This window comes from Antechinus flavipes, chromosome 5, assembly GCF_016432865.1.
Source record: "Antechinus flavipes isolate AdamAnt ecotype Samford, QLD, Australia chromosome 5, AdamAnt_v2, whole genome shotgun sequence".
Taxonomy (NCBI): Eukaryota; Metazoa; Chordata; class Mammalia; order Dasyuromorphia; family Dasyuridae; genus Antechinus; species Antechinus flavipes.
The window spans coordinates 285,736,767-285,760,232 of record NC_067402.1 but is presented as its reverse complement, the minus strand read 5'-3'; the positions used below and the strand labels follow the sequence as shown (position 1 = coordinate 285,760,232).

General features: G+C 48.4%; 1 protein-coding gene across 1 annotated transcript; it reads right to left on the bottom strand.

Moving 5' to 3' along the window:
• Positions 1–1,457: 1,457 nt before the first annotated feature.
• On the bottom strand, positions 1,458–21,366 carry SH3BP1 (SH3 domain binding protein 1). Its single transcript, XM_051961874.1, has 18 exons — positions 21,104–21,366; positions 18,356–18,398; positions 17,815–17,919; positions 15,489–15,565; positions 15,145–15,256; positions 13,214–13,290; positions 11,402–11,537; positions 10,166–10,234; positions 9,714–9,804; positions 8,633–8,778; positions 7,508–7,619; positions 6,579–6,660; positions 6,236–6,316; positions 5,959–6,075; positions 5,317–5,414; positions 4,223–4,361; positions 3,090–3,187; positions 1,458–2,409 (listed from the first exon to the last, which is right to left on the bottom strand). The coding sequence occupies exons 1-18, from the start codon at positions 21,163–21,165 to the stop codon at positions 1,979–1,981; spliced, it is 2,076 nt and encodes a 691-aa protein (XP_051817834.1). The 5' UTR covers positions 21,166–21,366; the 3' UTR covers positions 1,458–1,978.
• Between the last annotated feature and the right edge of the window lie 2,100 nt (positions 21,367–23,466).

Here is a 23,466-nt window from a genome sequence, read left to right as displayed (position 1 = left end):
ACTGACCAATGGACAGATACGAGGCCAGACTCTTCGGGAACTACAGCGTTCTTTAGCTTAGTTGTGGTCGCCACTGGACGCTCCCTCTGGAAGCGAGCGCCGCGGTATGGGAGAACTCAGGCCACAGCGTGAGCCGAAATCCAAGGATTGGCGATGGCGGCGATAGGAAAAAAAAAAAAAAGTAATTTTTGTGGGGAGCAAATTTGGATATTTACCAAAAACTCCGACCAATCCGTGACTAGCGTCTCCTCCGAAGGAGAAATCAGAACTGAGGAAGGGGAGGCTCGAGGTGGCAGCTCAGGGACGGAGAGATTGGGGATGATGGCCCGAGTTTAGATCGGAGAAACTTTAAGAGGACGAACGAGGGAGCTGACTAATCCCAGCTACTCGTGGGCTTGTCCTTAAGGCTGGACCTGAGCTGAGATTGACGTTAAACTTCCCCTATTAGAGGTCGGATTGGAAGGAGAAACTATCCAATAAGAACCAGAAGGCTATAATAAACGAGAACCGCGGATGCCGCGGCCAATGAGGAGCGAGGAAGAGGTAGTTGCTAGGCTAGGGTCTGATTTTTCCCGGGAAAATGCCTTTGGGTGGGCAGAGCTACGTGGCCGCCTCTGGAAGGATTGGGAAAAGGAGGTGGCTCGTTCCTTTCTGCCCACGTGGCTCTCCTTGAAGAGGGACCCTTAGGAAGTTTGGTTGGATTTAGATCCCATCGTCAGTGAGAATCCGGAACTTTCCCGGCGTGGAGATGAAGGGGAAGTGAATAAGCATTGCTACGGTGGCTACAATGTGGCAGGCACTGTACCAAACCGTGAATGTACAAAGGAAGTAATGTATGCATATATATATATATATGCCTATAACTCACATCCTATATATTTAATGTATATACACATTATATAATATATATTGTGTATACAGATACTATATTTAGATATACATATTTATATGTGTATATATACACATATATACTTTGTATGTCTATATGATATACATTGTATATACACATACCAAGAAAGGCAATAATTGTATCTATATAGAATAATGGTTATGTAATCTGCATCTTATTCTCCCTCCCCCTCCCACCCTCTTCTCCCCTCTTCCCCTCTCTCCCCTACTCTCCCTTCTCTCTCTCTCAAGACATGAGTTCAACTATGACCTCTGACACTAGCTATGTGATGGAGTAAAATTGCTTAACTGCTGCCGCCTCGGGTTCTTCAATATAACAGCATCTACCTCCCAGAGTTGTCCCGAGACTATATTTGTAAAGTCCTTGGCCGGTACTGTTACTATGAGACAGTGAGCTCCCCATCACCAGAAGTGTTCAAACAGGCTGTGTAACACGTAACTCTCAGCCAGGGATGCTGTGGAGCCGGAGGAATCCAGCGAGCAAACAAACCGTGACCTGTCTTGGTTCCACAATAAGCCTGACCCTCAGAGACAGAAGCTGCTGCCACTCTGGTTCTCAATAATCACCTTTAATTGGAAGACAAGAGGAGCAGTGGACTGCACACTAAGTGTGCTCCAGTTCAATCCAAAATAACTTACAAACCATAGCAAGACAAAAACAAAATCAAAAACCGTTTCTGGGAAAGGAAAAGAGTTGCTCTCCCAGTAAAGTCAAAGTAAGGGCCCTCCCCGTTATTCTTTTCTTTCCCTCCCTGACTGGACCCTGCCAGGCAATGGGGAGAGAGGCTCTGGACGCCCAGAACCAGGGGCGTCACCAGGGAGTACAAAGGCCAGGGCTCCTCCTCAGCTCCCAAGGCACGGGACCAGCCCAGCTGGGGCTAAGGGCCAGAGGCACTTGTGGCTGGGAGATTTCCATCCTCATGGGCAGTTGAGGGCTGAGTTACCGGAGCTCCCAGATGGGATGGGGCCAGAGGGAAAAGGGACCCCAGAAAAATAGAAGAGGCAGGGGAATGAAGAAGAGGAGGGGCAGTGCACTGTGGTGGATGGAGGCGGTCAGACCGCCTCTGGCTCAGTCAGTATCTGAGGCGAGAGTTCTAGGCCGAGGCTGGGGAGGAGTGGTGCCCCCTCCTGGGGAGGCACAGCTGTCCTCCCCAGGGACCTCAGTCTCAGTGCTGGGGGTGAGGAGGGGACTGGGAGAAGCAGGAGAGGGTCGACTCAGCCGTCGAACAGGCTGGGGAGGTTGAGGAGGCAGCGGGGGTGGCACAGAGGGGGCCTTAATATTGCTGCCCGCCTGACGTCGGGGGAGTGCCCTGGGAGTAGCCGGACTCCCTGGAGTGGAGGGCTGAGGCTGGGACTGAGACTGGGACTGGGACTGGGACTGGGGCTGGGGCTGAGGCTGTGTTGGGGGAGAAACTGTAGAGGGAACGGTTGGGGGCGAAGATCGAGGATTCAGGACCTGAGGTGGTGGCACCATGGGCCGGGCAGGGGCTGGGCGTTTGGCTGTAGAGAAAGTCAGAGGGAAAGAAATTTAGCTTGGAGATCCAAAGATACCCATCCTGATCTCTGACCTTGGTCTTGCCATCACTCTAGATCTGGCTCCTATTCTGTTCTACTCTGGCCTCCCTGCCCTTGGCCCAACACCAGTGGCCCCTCCAGCACTGAGGTGATGGATGCAGGGGCAAGCATCCACAATCCTGGCTCTGGTCCTGACTCCGACAAAAGTCCAGCGTGACTTTGAGCACATCGTTTTCCGTGGGCTTCTGGATGGTCATGTGGCCTAGAAGCGCTTTCAGGGTTCCTCCCATTTTGCATGCTTTGGCATGAGATATTTTACAGCCCCAAAGCTCCCTGACACAAAGGCCTCTCCCAGCCCGACATCCTCTATTCCAGTCAATCAAGAAGCATTGATTAAGAACCCACTGAATGCCATAGAAGTGAAACTGCCCTTGGCTGTCAAGGAGCCTCTGTTCTGAAGTCCTACTCAGCCCAGACGTGCCATTATTCTTAAGAGTATTTGTTTCTCTCTCGTTTTATATGCTCGTGTCACGTGTCTCCATCTAGACTCGGCTTTAGCAGTCCCAACCCCATCTCTGATCAAGATCTCGGCCTCTAAAACTCTTAGTTCTCAAGGACACATTTCCCATGGTACCTCCCCAAGGCTTGGCCATAGGGACACTCACTCTTTCGGGCCGTATCCTCGACTGATGCAGGTGCTTCTGTGGGGTTCTTGCTGAACTTTGGGGAGCCAGGCCTTGGGGGAGGTTCCAACTCTACCTTACTGAAGGATAGAGAGAGAGATGAGAACACAGGTCTCGGCCAGAGACAAGGACCCTAACGGCAGGTTTCCAAGAGTCTCCTGAATACCAAGAAACTCCCGGCTCTCAAGTTGAAGTCTTTCTCAGCAAGCAGGGTCATACATAAAACTGGAAGGGACCTCAAAGTATTTCAATCTTCTCATTTTGCAGATGAGGAAACTGAGGTTTCTAGAACTTAACCGAGACAGGACATCTCAATAGCTCTGGATTCATTAAATCAAAACAAGTTTTAAATGCCTAGGCTATTTATCCTGGATATTCCTGCCCAATTCTTCAAACCATGGGGGCCTAAAGTTGGAGAGCAAGGGAATATGCAATCTTGGGGGTCTCCAAGTGGGACTGGAATAGGATTGAAAAGACTGAACCTAAATGGTCTCTGGGGTCCACTTCCAACCCCCCCAATCCTCTGATTCTATAGTTATGTCAGGATCTGTGACTCTTAGACCCCAAGTCTCAACTGTTCTCCAACTAACTTTTAGGTAATGTAAATTTCCCAACAGCCCTGAAACAATTCAGAACAATGGGACAATAACACCTATCTACCACTGAGGCAGCTACAGTATGTAGTCTTCTGGCTTCAAAGTCAAGAAAACCTCCGGATTTAAATCCACTCAGACACTAGCTGTGTGAATCTGGGCTAGGCATTTCATTTCTGTTTCCTTAATTGTAGGATAGGGACAAAAACAGGGTCATTCTGAGAATTAAATGAGATACTTGTAGAGCACTTAGCGTAGTACATGGCATGTTGGTGGAGCTATATAAATGCTAGCTGTCATTATGATGATGATGATGATGAATATCGTCACCAATAAGAGAGGCTGGAGATGTTTGGGGATAGCCCGACAGCATAAAACAAAGGAAGCTCACAAGGTCATCTCTCCTACCTCCCTCTGTTCCCCAATAGGAATCCTTAGAGTTGGAAGAGATAGAAGTTTTGGTCCAAACTGTCAAAGACCCAAGCTGGCCCCAAGGCCATTTTGAAATCCAAATGTTCTTACCTTTCCTTAGCCACCGGAGAGGGCGAGGTAGTAGCCGGGAATTCCTCCGACTTGGGGCTGTCCGAAAACTGTTCCTGGGGATGGGGTTGATACAGGATAGCGGGGGAAGTAAACAAGCCTGAGACATTGAAATTGATATCTGCAAAAAGAAGAGGAGGGGGATCAAGAGTCTTCCCAAGATAGAGCCGATTGAACAGAATTCAACGAACACCTTTTTCTTCCCAACTTACTGTTTAACCCAGCTTCATTGGCTTTGTCAGTGCCAAAGTCTCCCAATTTCACGGGACTGAAATGACTGATTTTGTCTTTTGTGATCACTTCTCTCTCCTTTTTAAGAATTCACTCCTTAAGTGAATCGAAACAGATAAAGCCCCGACACTGAAGTCGGGAGGACCTGATCGCAAACCTGGACGCCGACACTCAATGCTTTCTAGCCCCCAAATGCCTCAGCCAAAAATAAGAATTAATTAATTTATTTATTTTTGCTGAGGCAATTGGGGTTAAGTGACTTGCCCAGAGTCAAACAGCTAGGAAGTGTTAAGTGACTGAGGCCAGATTTGAACTCACGTTCTCCCAACTTCAGGCCTGGTGAGCTATCCATTGCACCACCCAAGAAATAATTTCTTATGCATGTCTTTTTTATATGACTTAAGTATTCATTCCTTAAGCATGTCTTTTTGCCTGACTCAATTCTCTTGCTTTAAAAAATGATAACTTTTATTACTAAGTTCTATTTGAACTCAATTTTGAGGTTTGTCATCAAAGGGATGGGTTTAAAGCTAATTTCTGTCTTCCAATTCTTCAGAATCTCTCTACTGGGTCAGGGACAGGCTCCACATCTGGAAGGCTGGGGAAGGAGCAAAAGATCCAGTAGGAACAAAAGGGGGAGCAGAGTAGTTCTTCCCCCACACACACACCAGGAAATGGATCATGTAAGGGCTGAAGGGCTGGTTCTTACCACCCCTTCTCTGCTTCCAACTAGGATAATCCTATTTCCCCGACTTTTCTGTGGACTGAGCACACAAGCCCTGTGAGCGTGCAAGCGCGCGTGCGCGCGCACACACACACACACACACACACACATACACACTCACCTCCTGGGAAGAGGACGTCTGAATTCTGGATCAGTGCCTCCACCACACCTACCACCTGGATAGAGGACACCGAAGCTGCATCCAGCTGAGCCTGGTCTCTGAGATGCAGAGGAGAGAGGAGGTTAGCATTAGTCAGGGAAGGCTCAGGGCGATGATGGCACCTGAGCACAAATACACTCTGAAGAGGCAGAGGAGGGTGGGACTTCAAGCCTTTAATCAAATAATCTCTCTATTCCTAGCCTCCACTAAAGTCTTCCTCCCTCTGATACCATCCCATGATCTGGAAGAGATCCCATTTTAGAAAGGCTATAGAGGGGCAGCTAGGTGGCGCAGTAGATAGAGCACCAGCCCTGAAGTCAGGAGGACCAGAGTTCAAATCTGGTCTCAAACACTTAACACTTCCTAGCTGTGTGACCCTGGGCAAGTCACTTGATCCCAATTGCTTCAGTCAAAAAAAAAGAAAGAAAGAAAGAAAAAGAAAGGCTCTATGTAGCAGGTACTGCCAAACTCAAAAACCTAACATCCCCTGTTCTAAGGTCCCTCCCAGTTCTGACATTCCACATCCCAATATTCTCTGCTAAAGTCCCTCCCTGGTCAGGTTCTCCCTTCTAGGTCAAAGTTTCCTATGTTCTCGACTCCTACCCATCTCTTGTGGGTGGCCATAACAGGTTTGGCCCTAGGACAATGGCGATGTTGCTCGGAGTCATCTTGTTCACCTCCTGCTCTTTGGCCAGCCTGGCTAGAAACTTGATCAAGTACCTGGGTGGGAGAGAAGAGTAGGGGAAGGGAATCCTGACTCAAGTCCTTTTCCTTCCTGATTTGAATGGGCTTTCCCTGAGCCCTGGTCCCCTCCCGCCCCCTTCCTCCCCCCAGCCCAGCCCCTACTCAGCCTAATCACCAGATTACATTGTGGACCCACCTCAGGTTGCAGAGATTTTCCTGGGGCAGTTTCCCACATACTTCTCGGAGGCCCTCAAGCCGGGCCATTGGATCCTTCAGACTAGAAACAGAAAGAAAGATCACAAATTTAAAAAGACAGTGGGATTCTGGGTCAGGGCAAGCCACAGTGAAGGGAAGGCCTCCAACTTCCTTATTCATTTTTATAAACTTATAGATTTGGAACTAGAATGCACTTCGATGCCATTGAGGTCAGTTCCTCTTTGCTGAGGCTCCCCAGCTAGGAAGCATCTGAGGGGAGGGAGACTGGAACGCCGACCTTCCTTCACTCACTCTGTCTGGACTGGTTTTTTGCCCTCACTCACTTGGCAGCTCTCATCCAATCCTCATAGAGTTCAAATGTCATGATAGGCTCGGGAAGCTCACGGAGGTAAGACTTGAGGGCCCCTGAAGAGAGAAGGAAGGCAGAGAGGCAATGTCATTGCTGTGCCCAGAATCCTCAGCCCGGGATCTCCGGCTCGGGCCCACCTCTCCTCAAGCCTGCTCTACAGCAGCTTCTCACTGGCTCACAGCAGGGGAAATGTTCCATCCGAAGGAATGGAACTAACTGGTGGGATTAGCGACTGGAAAGCTAAGTGTTTTTCAGGCCAGAGGACTCCCGAAATCAATATCAAAATTACCGAAGTGTTGTCTCTCCTCCGCTGAAGGGATGCCCCAGATACAACATACACATCCTATTGTGTCTGCTTGTTTTGTTGGTTAGTTTTTGCTAAATGTTACTTCCTTCCCTCCTCCCCACACCCACTCTGCCTTTCTTTTTCATTTTTATAATAAGGGATGGTCCATAGGATGAGGGGAGGGAGGGGTAGCCTAGCCTAGGAAATGAACGTGATGTAAAAGCTAAAAGGTAAAAAGAAAGAAGGGGGCAGGGGAGAGGGAAGAAGGGAAGGGCAGGGAAGGGGGAAGGAGAGGGCAGGGGAGGGGAAAGGAAAGAAAGGAGAGGGCAGGGGAGGGGAAAGAAAGAAAGGAGAGAGCAGGGAAGGGAAAGGAAAGAAAGGAGAGGGCAGGGGAGGGGAAAGAAAGAAAGGAGAAGGCAGGGGAGAGGAAAGAAAGGAGAGAGGAGGGGAGCAGGAAAGAAAGGAGAGGGGAAGGAGAGGAAAGAAAAGAGAGGGGAAGGAAGAGGAGGGGAGAGGGAAGGAGAGGGCAGGGGAAGGGAGGGGGAGGAGGGGGAAGGAGAGGGGAGGGCAGGGAAGCTAGGTGATCTAATAGCCAGCCCAGCCTGGGGCTCTGGTACCAGCAACAGCATGAGGGTCTGAACAGAATTCTTCCAAGCTGCTGGGGTTGAGGGCCATGGCCTGCTTCAGTCTCTTGAGCACCGAGGCCCCTGCTGCCAGGCGGAAGAGGCCCTAGGGAAATAGAAAATCATGGTTTTGAAGGCCATTGAGGCAAAGAGGCCAAGGGGAAGGGAGCTAAGGGGCTGATAGAATCCCTAGATCTGAGGAAGAGGAGAATAGATGGATGATGGAAAGAAGTGAATCCAGTCAAGGAGCGAGACTAGCTGCCAAGGGGAATGGGGAGAAACAAAAACCTGTCCCCAACCCTCCATGAAAAGCAGCTTCTCCCTGCACCCTCGAGCCTCTAAGGTTGGCAACATGCCTTCTACCCTCCCCACATGAGATTGTACACTTAGAAAAAGATCTCACATATCCACTCACACTAAGGTGGGAACAACTGATAATAGCTTAGCTTTTCTAAAACATTTGTATTAGCAGGGGACCATGTTTTTAACCCGAGGACCTATATGATAGGATTCCCAACAATTGTGACCAGCCAGCAGGTGGCTCACTTCAGTAGCAGGAAGGTATCAGAAGAGCCAGATTTTAGTGACTATTCTGTCACTAATCTGCTGTGTGACCTTGGTCAGATCATCTGATCTTTCAGTAGAAAAAGCCCTACTCTATTCTCTCAAAGAGCTACTGAGAGATGCACATGAAAGGCCTTTATAAACATGTCAGCTGGGTTTGATCTCATCCCTGCTGCTCGATCACAATCTACAGCTTTGGGCAAGCCCCTTCCCTTCTCTGGACCTCAGTTTCTCTGTAAACTGACAGGGCTGGATGGATCAATCTCTCTCTCTTTTTTTTTTCTGAGGCAATTGGGGTTAAGTGACTTGCCCAAGGTCACATAGCTAGAAGTGTCAAGTGTCTGAGACCAGATTTGAACTTGGGTCCTCCTGATTTCAGGGCTGGTCCGCTATCCACTGTGCCACCTAGCTGCCCTGGATCAACCACTAAGAACTAATCCTTCTGCAATTCTCCATTGCCACTTGGGATAAGTGTCCTTACTTTGCCACCTAGAAGGTTTTCCCATTCCCTCCCAGGTGTGAGGTGATCTCTGCGGGTGCCCTTTTCCCATTTACCTCCTCCTTCATGCCTTCAGACAAAAGCATCAAGATGCAGGCCTCCAGGGGCAAGGCAATGTCCCGGCCCGTCTCCTGCAGATGGGTCCTCAGGGCCACCCCGTACACTTTGGTGGAGGGGACATCCAACACCCGGGTGCCGCTCTCTGTGGGAGAAAGATGAGACAGGATGAAGGAAGTACCTCATCTTCCCCTCCTCTGAAAGAACAGCCTCAGAGGCAAGACATAAGACTGACCAACCACTGGGGACCTCAGGCCTTCCTCCCCTTAGTCAAGGGCCCATGTAAAATGTCTGGAAATTTGGAAGCAACTGGTAGGGAGGAGACGATGTGAAGAATGGATGGCAAATTCAGAAAATGAGGGAGTCCCATAATTTCAAGTTTTAAGTAGACTTAGAATGAGAATATGGTTTTTGTTTATTTTTTCAGCATTTATTTTAAATCTCATGTCACTTGGTTGATTCAGAAACAAAATATATCATATAATTCCTCCTCCAGTGTCTGTAGCAGTTTTCTTTACCATATACTATGTATATGTTCTATGTTGCCTTTCATTTATCCAGTAAATAACAGCTACCCGAGGGCAGGAACTGCTCTCATTTTATCTCCGTCTTTCCAGAACCATGGACAGAGCCCGGGCGTAAACACGCTCAAGGGCAATTCAACAATCTGTTTGCATCCAATGAGAATTTATCAAGGGACTTTTTGGTGCCAGACATCTTGCTGAGTGACAAAAGGCACATTCTATGAGCTATTTGGAGCAGATATGAGGATGATAGTTTTTTATATCTCATGTAATGTCAAATTTGTTTGCTATGTTCATTAATTTTACTCAACTTCCCCTCCCTGCTGGGTTTTATTCCTGGGTATAAAAGCTCTCAAGAAGCAGCATTTGAGGCCGGCTCGTGGGTCTCCAGCGCCATTCCTATCCTATTGTGCTGTGAGGAAACTGAGATTAAGGGTGGAAAGTGTCTTGGTTGAGACGCATAGGCCTTAAAGGGAAGAAGTCCGAGTGGTGAACTCCTTATAATCTCCAGCACCTTGGACAGGGTCAGGAAGGGACTAACCTCTACCAGCAATACCTGTGTGGCCATGGCTCTCCTTCAGCTCAGCCAATGCCGAATCCAGTGAACTTAAGGATTTACGGTGGTAACTAGCCTGCAGCTCCAGAAGCTGTGTGAGAGAAGCAAGATAAGGGGCTTGAGAGGAAGGCTATAGGGTGACTCTTAGAGGCCCAGAAGTTGGGGATTTCCCTGTCAGAGCTCCTCTCCCACCTCTTCTAACCCAATCCTGGGAGGTCCCAGAGTGGGAGGCCTCCAACAATGAAGAAAGAAGGTCACTGACCCCTGATGGGAAAATGGGAACTTTGTAGACTCCTTTCTCTTCCAACTGGGAGGCCTCTGGGTACCCTCTATGTCTTCCCTCCTCCAGGGCTCCTCTGCTAGGAAGCAGCTGCCTTTCCCACCCTACTGCCCTCAGGACTCTCTCCACCATTCTGATAACAGCCCCTGGGGGAAGGATGGGGGATTCTTACAGTGATGAAGTAATTTGCGTAGCTGTCTTCCTTTGTAGCAAAGTGATACAGATCTGACAGATATTCATCCTAGGAGAGATGCAGCAGGGTTCCAAATAGCTCTAGGGTCAGTCCCTCTCTTCCTTCCCCCTTCCCCCAATCCCTTCTTCCTGAACCTGCCCCTTGTTTGAGAGCCAAGATGGCCCCCACGATGACCACCCCACTTCAACAGAAGACTATAAGCTCTTTGCAGACCGTAACTACTTTGTTCTGATTTCTCTATTCCCAAGATGTGGCACAAGACCCGGCATATAGTAGGCACTAAATAAATACAGGTTAATTTGAACTAACTCCCTTCTATTCAACTTTGGACAAATCACTTTATGTCCATTCCAGTGTCTTGCACATAATAATATGTAAGTTTAATAAATTCTTAAGATGAGTTGAAAGAGGTATCATTTTGTCATTGTGGGCACTTTGAGAGACATTGAGGTCTACTGAATAGAACACTGGATTTGAAGTCAGGAAGACCAGAGTCTTAAACTTAAGGCACTTAACTGTGTGACCCTGGCTACTTCTCCATGATTCGGGAAGCTCTTCAAGGATAGGAACTATCTTTTGCCTGACTAAAAGTGATATAACCTTTCCAGACTTCAGTTTCCTCCTCTGTAAAATGGGAACAAGAATAGCTCCTACTTCACAAGATTATTGGGAAGATCGAACAGGAGAATGGAGAGAAAAAATTTAGCAAACCTTAAAGCCTAATGGAATATCGTTAGGTTTAATGGTTAAGAAAGGCTGTTCTGAAGAGAGATGACCTGGATTCAAATTATTCCTCTCATGGTTACTACCTTGAGGGTAATGGTACACAGTAGAGAGGAGTTAAGATTTGGAGGCAAAGGGACTGGATTCAAATCCTGCCTCTGTCAATTGTTACCCATGAGACCACATCCCTTCTCAGGTCTCAGTTTCTTCACTTGTAAAATGGGAAGGTTGAATTAGATTAAATTTCTAAAGTTCCTTTTAGCTCTAGATTAAGGGTTCTTATTCAGAGACTCTAAACTTGTTTTAGTTTTTTAAAAATATTTTTATAATTGTATTTTAAAATTAGTTCCCCATGTATTCCTAGGTAGTGAATGAAAAAAAAAAAAAGAGTTCTCTTGATTTTACATAGGAGGAAACAGGCTCAGAGATGGGTAGGACTAATTTCCTCTTAGAGTTCTCCAACAAGAGCCATGGAACCTCCGAAGTCCTCACCTTGGACTGCTCTACCTTCTTCTTCAGTTCTTCTTCTTCTTCCTTCAAGGTCTCCAGCTTATTGGTTATGGGGTTGTGACCCCCAGGACCCCCGACACCGGGCCCGAGGCTTGAATTTTTGGCCATCTGACTGAGCCTGGAGAAGGGGTCCGAGAGGAAAAAGACACAATGACCAATCTCCTCCCCTCTGCACCCTTCCTCAAGTCATCTGGGTTTCTGACAGCTTACAAGGAATCCTGGAGTCCCAATGCAAATGAAGTCACTTGAGTATTAACTTAGCTAGGAAAGGGATGTGCGCATGGGCGCCCCATGGCGCTCTCTACAAAGCACAGCCTCCTTAGAACCTTCCCCTTAAGGGACATAGAGCCAGACGCCCCCTTGTGGCCTCTGAGAAGTAAGGCCAGGTTAGAGCCTTCCCCCTAGGGATATAGAGGACCAGACGTCCCCTTGTGGCTTCGGGGAGATGGTCTAGGGGACAGAGAGGGCCAGATGTCCCCTTGTGAGCCCTGAGCACAGTCTAGTTAGAGCCTTCTCCTAAGGGATACTTAGATCAGATGCCCTCATAGTCTCCAAGAAGCAAAATGCGGATAAAGCCTCCCTTCGGGGACCCAGAGGGTCTGGCTCTCCAATTGACAAGCTCATCCTAGGCCCCCAAACACAAACCCCCCCGGGGTACAAGACACAAGCATGAGGATAGATGCTCGCCATCCCACACACGCAGGCAATTTTAATAGCATCCTCTCAGAGATTCCACATTTCAGGTGTATCTGTCTGGAGAGGAAACCTCCCAGACTTCCTAGCTGTATGTGTGACTGAGCGATTAATTAGCCTCTCTGAACCTCCTTCTTTAGACTATCCCCCTCATGCCTACCCAAGGCAGCAGCCAGACCTGCAAGGCTACACAAATGTCGGCCGCCGAGACGGACATCAGGAAGCTTACAAAGCAAGGTTCTGACCCTCCAGCAACGAGGGGTGAGCCGCCCCGGTTATATCCACCTCCCCGGAGAATTGGGAAGCCTCCCCAAAGCGCTGGCTCAGCCTCCAAAGACAACAGAGACGGGGGCTGGCATGAATTTCATTATAACCATCGTTGTTTTCAAGAGGAAAAAGCAGACTTAGGGACAGGAAGTGATTTGCCGCAGAGCTTTTGCTAAGATGGCACCATGTATGGCTTAGTCATGTTCGTGTCACGGTGTATACATGCTTACACGTGGCACACAGAAACAGGTGTGTGCAGGTGTTCACCTGGTGAGCACACCCATGCATATACTAGTCCACACAGCTTGCACATGCTCTCAGTTCTACAGTACATATGTATATGCATGTATAATCGATAACACATGAGATGTTCTCATGCAACACATCTGCACAAAACACTGACAAATCTCTGGATGATTATATAACATACAAGCGCACACTCGGGAGTATATAATAGCATGCTTGTACATACATGTGCTCATGACTACACCTGCATTCACACACACACATAAGCACACGTGTGCACAGAAGGATGTACACATACTTTTAAAATGCCTTGCCCTTTGTCTGGAAAGGTGGTCTACTGTCTTTTAGGACAATAGGAAGGACTTATCGGCAGAACAGACCCTTGTTGGAGGGTGGTCCCCCTAGGTCCCCTCCAGTCAGAGGAAGGATGCCCAGGGTAGTATCAAGGATATGGCCTGTGGCTGGGAAATAGAGCAGAGTGAGCAGGGAAAAGGGACCCTGCTCTGATCCCAGAGCCCACCAGATACACAGTTCGACACGAGTCACCTAATTTATGGGTCCAAACCCAAGTCAACTCCACCCACTCACCTGCTTTTCAGGGCATTCCAGTCTAATACCAATTTCTGAAGGTTTTTTTTGTGCTTGAGAATGGATGGAAGCTCCTCCTGATGGATTAGATAAAAGGCATAGACCCAGGGTAAGGAAGGGGATTTTCGGTTGATTTTCACAGAAAAAGAAAATAGAACATCAGAGAAGACAAGGAAGTTATGGAGTTGAGATGTGAATATGGGCTGACTCCTTGCTCCCGAGATGGACAAACATAAATGACATCATCTAGGATATACTATAACATATTTAACATGTATGAGACTGTCTGCCATCTAGGGGAAGGGGTAGAAGGAGGGAAGGGAAAAGTTGGAACACAAGTGAGTGCAAGGGATAATGTTGTAAAAAATTACCTGTGCATATGTTCTGTCAATAAAAAGTATAATAATAAAATAAAAAGTAAATGACAACTTCACTAAAATTGATTCTATCTCAATTTGTTTATTTGCCAATTCTTTGGGGTTTTCCCCATTAGGTAAATCATCCATTTATCAGTAAACAAATAACTTTCTCTTCTTTGCCAGTCTTTTGTTTTTAAATCACTTTGACATCTGAATGTAAAAGATATGAAACCATCTCATCCTTCCATTACCCAGAGATTCATTTTAACAAAGAGTTTTTAAAAAATAAATAAATAAATAATCGAACAAAACCAACTAATATGTCAATTAAATCACACAGTATAGGAATAGTCCAGGCCCACAGTCCCTGCCCTTACAAAGAAGAGAGAAGGTAAGGCTTTGTCTCATATCTTCTTTGGGACCCATTATAATTGCACAATTCAGTTTGGGTCCCTTTTCTTCTTTCATTTTACAGCATTTTGATCATCATACATATTGTTTTCACGAATTTACATCAGTTCATATAAATCAGGCTGAGTTATTTATGGCCATCAATTCCTATGGCATGGCAACATTTCATTAAAATCAAGTGTCACCATTTTAGTCATATTTTAGTAGAAGTTAGGGAAGAAGAATCTCCTCAGATTCTAGTTCTTTGTTACTATAAAAAGTACAGTTATAAATATTTTAATATAGTTGAAGCTTTATAATTTTTGACACCTTGGAGCTATAGTCTGGAAGTATAACTTCTGAATAAAAGTAAAAGCACTAATATAGGCTTTAGGGTTTGCAAAGAGCATTACAAATATTCTCAACCACCTGGGAAGTGCTATTATCATGTCCATATTGCAAATGAAGAAATATCACGCAGACAGATGTTGAGCAACTCATCCAGGATCACACAGCTAGTAAGATTCAAATGTCTGAGCCTAGATTTGAAGTCAGGTCTTCCTGACCCCAGGGGCCAGTGTTCTATCCACGGAGCCACCTGGCTGCCCCTATGATGTTATACTTGGTTGATATGTTGGATGATTTTTACCAAAACTAATTTTTTCCAATCTTTCTTCTTTGTTAACTGGCTCATATATTTAGAGCTGGAGGAACTTTAGAAGTCATTCCATCCCATCAGTTGACAAAGGAGGAAAAATGAAATGATCTGTTAAAGTTGGATCTCTGAGATAATGAAGATGTAGTGAAAAAATATATGATGAAAAAACAAAAGGTATTAATAATATTTTAAAAGAACTAAGTGACAATTATAACATTAATGATATTAATTTGTGTTAATTAATATCATTAATTTAGGGGTTACACTTAGCAATGAATTCATCATCTGGGGATCAGAACCCTGGGGGAAAAGCCTTCTAATAATTGACTAGGCAAGTCCTCAGAAAGGCTTCTCAAAGCCTTTCCAGCTTGATCAGATCTAGTAGCAGAGCCTTTTGTAGCCAGAATCATTTCTAGGTTACTATGAAGCCTGGGAGTATGACTTTGGTGGGTCTTATCACTATAATACATGTAAAATCTTTAGCAAAACTGACAGCATGGCTTGGTCAAGATAACAATGATTACCTCACTCAGCCTATTGAGGGGCTGAAGGACATCTCTCTCCAGGGCCATCTCAAACTCCGCCAAGACGCGAGCTAGCTGACTTTGGATGGAACAGCTCATCTCTAAAGCCTTCCTATGGGGATCAAGTGATCACATTCAGATTGAGACCCCTTTCTTCCTTTTGGGCATCCCCCCAACCCCAGTTCTCCATCCCATTGTGGGGCGGGGGGAAGGAAACAGACCACCTCAGCCCTGTTCTTCTTCTCCACTAGAAGGGAACCCTCTCATCTTGGCCCATTCTCTGCCCATCTGGAGGGGGGTAACTTTTGGAATTCCATGAGCTAATCCCTCCCCAGTTCACTTACCCCATGCTAGACTCCGCATCCAACTCTTTGATGCTCTCAGCCATTGTGTGGGATAGGGACATGAGTGGCAATTTTTTCTGCAGAGCCAAAAAGGAGAGGTGAGGGGCTGAGAGCTAGTCTCATCCACCAAAGACCGAGCCCAGAGCTAGTCTAGGTCCTCCAAGGGATCCCAGATCTAGGGATCCATAGCTGGGAGGGATTCCAGAGGTCAATCTGACCAATCCCCTCACTTTACAGGTGGAGACCCTGGAGACTTGTCCAAAGTCACAAGGATGATAAATGTAAGAATTCCCTTGTAATTGTAAGATTCTCCTGAGACAGTGTTCTTTCTACCGCCCCTAGCCCCGGGGATGTCTCACACAAAATGAAGAATGGGATATATGTGAAAAAAGCCCAGAAACATATGTGCTAGAAATACATCTGTTCAACATTGAATAATGCATTTTTATTTTTCCAGTGCTTCTTACTTTCCAAAACAAGTCTGCATTCTTAGAGCCTTCACAATACCCTCTGAGGGAGGAGGAAAGGAACAGGAGGATAAAGTCAGAGATGAGATAGTATCTGAGGAAAAGTAAAGCATTAGAGTGGGGGACAAGCGAGATGGGACAGCTCTTTTCAAGTAGCTGAGGGTTGTCGTGGGGAAAAAGGCTTATCCTTCTCTGCTTGGCCCCCGAAGGCAGAAGCAGGATCGAGGGGGCAGGCCAATGGGGACTGTGGCCGAGAGAGTCAGATTTGGACTCCATATAAGGAAAAAAATTCCTAGGAATTAATCAAAGTGGAGTTGGCTGCCTCCAGGGGCAGGGAGTTAGTTCTCCATCCCTGGAGGTCTCCAGGCAGAGGCCGAATATCCCACTGGCTGGGGATTTGGGGATTGTGGCCATTACTACATTATTATAACCCTCATTTTGCAGGTGAAAAACCGAGGATCGGGGAGCCCAAGTAGGTTGTCCAGTGGTAGAGGTGGGACCGATACCCAGATGTTCTGATTTCCCATGCAAGGCTTTTTCTATCAGTCAGCCCACGGGAAAGGTGGAGGGAGGCTTGCAGGGCATGTTGGGAAGGAAACATGCTAGGGTGGCAGGATCTGGGCGAGGTGGGACAGGGGATTAACAATCCTTTTTTTGTTTGTTTTTGAGGCACTTAACTGGGATTAAGCGATTTGCTCAGGATCACATAGCCAGTTAAATGTGAGATCCAATTTGAACTCAGGCCTTCCTAACTCCAGGAAAGGGGTTCAATCCACTGTCCCACCTGGCTGCTCCTGTTTTTTATTTAGTCTAATCAAGAATAGTAATCTCCAAAACATTTTCTAACACTTTGTAAACATTTTGAGGCTGGGTTGAGTTGGAGGTTTTTTGTTGTTTTTGCTTATTTTGTTTTGTTTTTTGCTTTCCTTATCTCCCAGTACTTAGTAAGGTGTTTGATAAATGCTTGTTAACATGACACTCCACTCCACTGTCCACATAGCTGCCAAATGAATAGTCCCAATACTCAATAATACGTATTACTCTGCTGCTCAAGAGAAAGCTTGCAGTAGCTCCCTTTTGCCTTAGATACGGACTCCTCCTTTGGGCCTTTCAAGCCATCCAGTCTGCCTTTAGTCTACCTTTCAGACTGAACACTAAAGTACTCCCCCCTTACACACGCTACTTTCCAGACAGACTGTCTTTCCTTCTGACCCTCAGATTGCGTCTCTCCCTACTATGCACAAGCTACTCAGACACCTGAAGTACCCTCTCTTATCTCTACCCCTTAAGAATCCCCCAAAGCGAGCCTTTTCCAATACCCTCACTTCTCAGCTTGGTACAGTGGGAAGGATCTCAGGATCACATATCCTGGAGCTAGAAAGGATCTCAGTCCAACCCCCTCATTCTACAGATAAGAAAACAAGCCCCTGGGCCTAGAAGCTTGCTTTATGTGTCTTTGTAACCCCAGCATTCTGTCTGTATGATACCTGGCACTTAGTAAGTGCTTGCTGAATATCACAGAACTCAATTTGGGTATTTGGAGTATGGCAGAACAGGGGAAAGAGAGTTCTTTTGCCGGAAGCAAAGAATGGGAGGAAGGTCCCAAGGAAAAGATCATAGGATCTAAAGTCTGAGGAACTTCTGACATTTCCTTTCTCTGTGACCTTAAAAACAAGTCATTAACTCCTTGAACCTCAGTTTCCTCATCTGTAAAATGAGGAGATTGGATTCCAAGGCCTCTTGTGGCTTGGGCTCTACCATCCCCTGACGTTAGTTCCTATCGCTCTCCCCCTCTGAAGTCGGCTCTCTCCCCTACCCACCCACCCCCAAACCAAGAAAAGGGTTCCGTGGTTACTCACCACACGCTTCTCCATGTCTGCCCCACTCTGGCCCTGTAAGCAGGCCTGCAGCCTCTTGTGGACATTGTGAGCAGCCCGCTTGGCTGGCTCTAGCCTCTGTTCTACCTGAAGGTGGCAGAAAGAGGCCCAGAGGGAGAAGTGCTCACAGGATGGGGCCTGTGTTCTCCCCTTACAGTTCTAGTTACAGTGTAAACTTCTTGAGGGCAGAGTATCTTCTCTCTCTTTTTATATCCCCAAAATTTAACATAGCACCTGGCATACAGTAGGTGCTTAATAAATGTTTATCCATGCATTGACTGGTTTCCCTTTTCCTCCCCCTCCCCTGGTAATCTCCTGCCACATACCCAATACTAGGTCCTCCTTCAAGGACACTTCCCTTCCATTTACTCCCTATTTTCCCCAGGGTGACATCTTCCTTCGAAGGGAAATCCAGTCCAGGAGGTTCTGGTGACTCATAGCACCCACTTGGCCACCTCCCTTCTCCTTCCCAACTCCTGTACGGGCCTGCCTCTCGCCACTCTGCTGGAGCCCACGTCCTTACCTGGAGCAGGTCCTCGCTCAGAAATTCAGCAGTCTCTTGGACACTGTGGGGGACAGAGACTGGTTGAGGGTGGAGGCCTCTCTACTCAACCTACTTTCTCCTGCTTCCCCAGAACTCCCTGATGGACATCGTGACATAAGGCACTTGGAGTAAGGAAAATCTAGATTAAAGTCATAGGTCATGATATCTCTGATCCAGGTCAAGTCTCTGACCGTATCTGTGCCCCGGTTCCTGTAACTGAGCAGTTGAGCTAGCTGTCCTCCGAGACCCGTCAAAGTTCTCAAATCAATGATCCCGTAACCAGTTGCCAAGTCTGGACTTGGGGGGACACTTCGGGGTGACCGACTCGGAGCTGAGGATGGAGAGGACAGGACCCCCAGCCGACGGGGCCTCCCAGGAAGGATCCCTGCCTGTCCTCATCCAGCTATTCATTCCTGTCTCTCACCCATTCTACCCCACACCCCTCCAGCCAGAGCACATTCCAAAGCAGCTGGGAATCCAAAGTCAGCCGCTTCCTTCTCCACCCAGAGCTGCACCTGAGAGCGTGGGGCAGGGCAGCAGGAAGAGCTCTTCAGGGGCCCCAGACCAAACCGGTGAGGGCTGCCATGATAGGGAACAGCCGGAATAAAGTCCCGAGTAAAATAAAGAGGGAGATATGGGAGGGAGGGAGTCATCAGAGGGAGGGGGAGACATCAGGAGGAGGGGGAGACATCAGGGAGAGGGGGAGACATCTAGGGAGAAAGATTCACGGGGTTTCAGTTTGGGATATAAGAAACGGTGAAAAACATGAGAACTGATTGGATTTGTCATCAGAGAATTCTGATTGTTGTCTCTGTGCTCTTGACCAACATGCCTATAGTCTCAATTGTCTTATCTGTAAAATGGCTTTGGAAGTCCCTTCTAGCTCCTTTATCTATGCTCCTCTAGTCATAAATCATTTCATTTTTTTTACGGTCTCAGCATCTTCGGTAAAATGAGCGGATTGGGCTAGCTGGTCCCTGAAGTCTCTCAGCTCTAAAGTTATGATTCTAAATCACTTCCCCTCTATGTCTCAGTTTCCTTCTTTGGGGAAAAAAGGGGAGGGAAGGGGGAAAAGCTTCCATAGCCTCGAAGGTCCCTGTCAGCTTGAAATTCGGATCCCTCTCCTCACTTCTCCCCTCATCCCTGCTCCTCCAGAACAGCCCATAATGCAGACTGAAGTCAGAATTGTAGGATTCCAGAACATCATCGAGTCCAACCTCCATCCTTCAGTTGAAGGATGAGGAACTTGTGATCCAGAGAGGTGACTTGTCCAATGGCTCACAGGTAACTGAGACAGGATTACAAACCAGGTATTCTGGTTCCCAGTCATTTCCTCCCAAAATGTGAGAGGGAAATTCTAGGTTCCATGAGGAGATGGGGATGGGGAGGGAGGGGGTCAAGGAGGAGATGGCAAGGGAATCAGGGCAAGACCATCTGGTTTTGGTTTTTGTGAAGCAGATGTTTAAAAACTTAGGCCTTGGGAATGGGGCTGGATTTTTACCTGACCCTGGGAAAAGCAAAGAATTCCGAGTTTTAAAATCCTGAGAGGAGTGGGGGTGGGGAAGAGACAGGAAAAGCAGACATATGGGAAAAGCAACACATGGATGGCTTTTTAGCGCTCTTAAGAAGTCCCCCAGGAGTCATTCTCTCCAGGGAGCTGTGATCAGGCCAGACCCTTCTCTTCTTCCCCTCCCTACCCTCCCTGAGGTCTCAGTCTTATCTCCTTCTTCCTCTCCAGGAAAAATCCTGAAATTTAAATTCTTTACAAGGGCCAAGCTGGATAATGGAAGCTGGAGGGGTATGGGGATGGGGGGTGGGGAAGGAAGAAAATTAGCCCCAGAATCCCCCGGCAGAGTGAGAAGCTAGCCAGTCTGGTCTCTGACCTTCCCCTCCAAAACTTAACTACAGAAACCTGGAGGGGGGAGGGGAAGGGGAGGTCTCTTCAGGGAACAGTTCCTAATTTCCTGCGTTGTAAATGAGGGACTTAAACCAGGTGATCTAAACTGTTAGCTCTAAAAAAGTAACTTCCTCCGTTCTAAGAACCCTTCAGGTTCTGAAATCCACTGTTCTAAGGGACCTCTCAGTTTTGACATCTCTTTCCTAAGGGTCCTCCCCGCTCTGACCTGCCAAGTTCTAAGGCTCCCAATTCTGAAGTTCCTTTTTCTAAGACCTCTCCCAGCTCTCCCAATCCACGCTGGGAGGCCCTAGGCTGCTCCATACTCGATGTTCTGGTTTCTTTTGTAGTTCTAAGATTTTCAGAGCCAAGGCCCCTCCTAACTCTGACCTCCAAAGTTCTAAAGTCCCTCCTAGTTAAGGCACTCGGTTCCCAGTCCCCTCCATCCAACTTCAAGGCCCCTCCTCCATGGGTGGAGATTCCCCCTCTTCCCAAGCAGACCAGATCCCCTTCCCTAACATCTTGGGGGGATGGGCCGGGGACTCCAAATCCTTCCTTCGCTTGGAAGGGTTGGGATGGGGGAGGTCTGGGGCCTCACCTCACGAGAATTCCCTTCCCAGGAGGCCCTCTTTTGGGTGGGGGGAAGGGTCGAAAGAGAAAGCAAACTTAAGGGAAGAGCTTCCAAGCCAAGTTGGGGCTTGGGGGTGGTGCTGGCTGGGACTGAAGCCCGGGAGTTCTCAGTCCTGATACCGAAGCCCACCCCCACCCCAAGACACGCACACGCGCGCGCTCGCGTAGCCCCCCACCGTCCCCCCGGCCCAAGCCGCACTCACCGTGCCGAGCCCCCGGTCTGGGACAGCTGCAGCCGCATCCGATTAAGCTGCCTCTTCATCATCTTGGGGGGCTGGCGGGGGCAACTTGCGGGCGGGCTACAGAGAGCGGGCTGCCCCCCGGGCTGCTCATGGGACTCGGAGAATGGCACACAACGCTCTGCCCGGCTGGACCGAGGTAGAGACTGACGGACGGACGGACTGTCGGAGGCAGTTTCTCTCCTCTTCCTGGCAGAGGCTCTCTTCTCTTCTCCTCCCTTTTCTCCTCCTCCCTCCCCCTCCTCCTTTTTCCCCTCCCCCTCTCCTTTCCCCCTCCCTCCGGCCCTGCCTCTCCTCTCTCTCTCCCCTCCCCTCCTCCGCTAACCCTGCTTCCTCCGTCTGTCCGTCCGTTCGTCTGTGCGTTCGCCCGCCTAACTGAGCGTCCTCCCGTCTGTCAGTGCTCCCGTCTGGTTGTCCTCCCTCGCCCCGCCTCCTGCCCGAGCCTTGGAGTGCCCCTAGCTGTTCCTGTCCCCACCTGTGGCCGACTTAAAGAACTCCTGGGCTCCGCCCGAAAGGGGGAAACGGAGGGACAAGCCCGCGCGGGGCCCGGGCCTGCTTGTGACCCGGGCACGGAGCTCCCTCACCCTCACCCTCACCCACTCGCTCCGCTTAGGGCCTGTTGGGGCGTCTCCTGAGACCCGAAGCCGTCCTGAGCGCGGAGGGACTCGCACCTGGAGGCCGTGGCTTTGAATTCGGCTCCACCGAGGCAGCTCTGTTGTGTGGCCCCTCTCTGGATCTCAGTTTCCTCATCTGTAAAAACCACGGGGCGTATAGACTGGCTCTCAAAACTCAAAGTCAAAGACCAGAAATCCTGCCTTCGGGGTGAGATCTATCTGGTCTGCACCCTGCTACTCCCCCCCACATACACACAATCCTAGCCCCTCAGGCACTAGGCTTCCGAGGTCTCCCCTCCACCTCTGGAAGCGCTCTCGGAGGACGGCGTAAGAACGTGAGGGAATCTGTGGCTTGGAGCCCAGGATGGCGGTGGAGATCCCATCCCCTTTCCTTTGCAGATTCCCATTCCTGGCATTGACTTGGTGCTGTCAACAGGACACCTTGGACCCAAACAGGCCCACAAGGGAAGAGGAGGGTCCCAGAATTCCTCTCCCTGAGAGCCAGTATTAGAGATGGAATTCCCAAATACCCTCCTACATTTCTCAGAGCCTCCTGCCCTGTCAGCCTCCCCCTTCTGGCCCCGTAGCTGGGCTCCATGCAAACAGTGCGCCCTGGACTGGAATCAGAGGTCCCGGGCTACAGTCCCACTTCAGCCACTTGTTGCTTCCGAATCTCTAAAAGAAGGGAGGAAAGATTCCTTCCAGTTCTAGATCTAGGCTCCTATGACTCTCTGAGCCTCAGTTTGTTCATCTGTAAAATGGGGAGAATTACATTTGGACTGTCTCCCCACCTCAGGAGAATGTTGCAGGGGGATTTTAAGTGACTAGCAAAAAAAATGGAAGCTCTTGTGAGATTAGTGTTGAGTACCTTAAAAGGGGGAGAAAGATTCTTACAGGTGATTCTGCCAGCCTTTTTCTTCTCTGGGCTTCAGTCTCATTATCTGTCAAATGGGCATACAGTGGACCTCACAGACGTGCAGAGATACTGAGCTTTTTGAAGAGCTAGACTTTCCCTTCCTCAAGATATTTCACATCTCCCACAGCCACAGCCACCCACTTCTCCCATCTCCGGCCCAGGCTGTTGGGGCTGCAAGGGGAGCAACAGCAGCAGGAGTTTGCACCGAGTACCAGGAAGAGGAAGTGGGCCTCAGTGTAATATGCCACTGACCCCAGGGGACTTCCCGCCAGGGCCCCTGGGGAGGGAAGTAGGAGCTAGATTCCCTCTTCCACCCCCAAACCCCTCTAGATTCTACCTTTAGCTCACTGAGCTCTGGCCAGTGCTCCTTCCCTTTAAAGCCTCCTTTATTTGGAAGAGGATTAGTAACATCACTGGTCATCTGGTCTAACGCCCTCATTTTAAAGATGAAAGAGATTCACATTCGTGCAAACTCCAGGAGACCAACCTGAGGCTCCTAACTCCAGACTCTTATCACAGCCCACACCAAAGTGAGCCACCCAGCGGAGCCAGAGGTTCCTAAGATCTCACTACTGATGGAACGAGCCTGATGTTCATGTGCTGATTCTTCCTTCTGTCCTTCTTTTCTTCCCTCTCCCCCCTTTCTCCTCAGTTCCCAGACCTGAGGAAGAATCATAGGGTCCCATATTTTGAGCTGGGAAACCTTACGGAGGGAGACAAAATAGTGGAAAGGGTGTTCTGGACTTGGGGTCAAAAAGCCAGGTTACAATCCCCTGCTCTTACTGCTGGAAATGTTT

Coding starts and splice junctions, on each gene's coding strand:
- SH3BP1 (XM_051961874.1), bottom strand. CDS start 21,165: ATGATGAAGAGGCAGCTTAATCGGATGCGGCTGCAGCTGTCCCAGACC. Junction 18,399..21,103: donor CAGACCGGGGGCTCGGCACG/GTGAGTGCGGCT, acceptor TGTCCCCCACAG/TGTCCAAGAGACTGCTGAAT. Junction 10,235..11,401: donor AGAAGGTAGAGCAGTCCAAG/GTGAGGACTTCG, acceptor CATCTCTCCTAG/GATGAATATCTGTCAGATCT.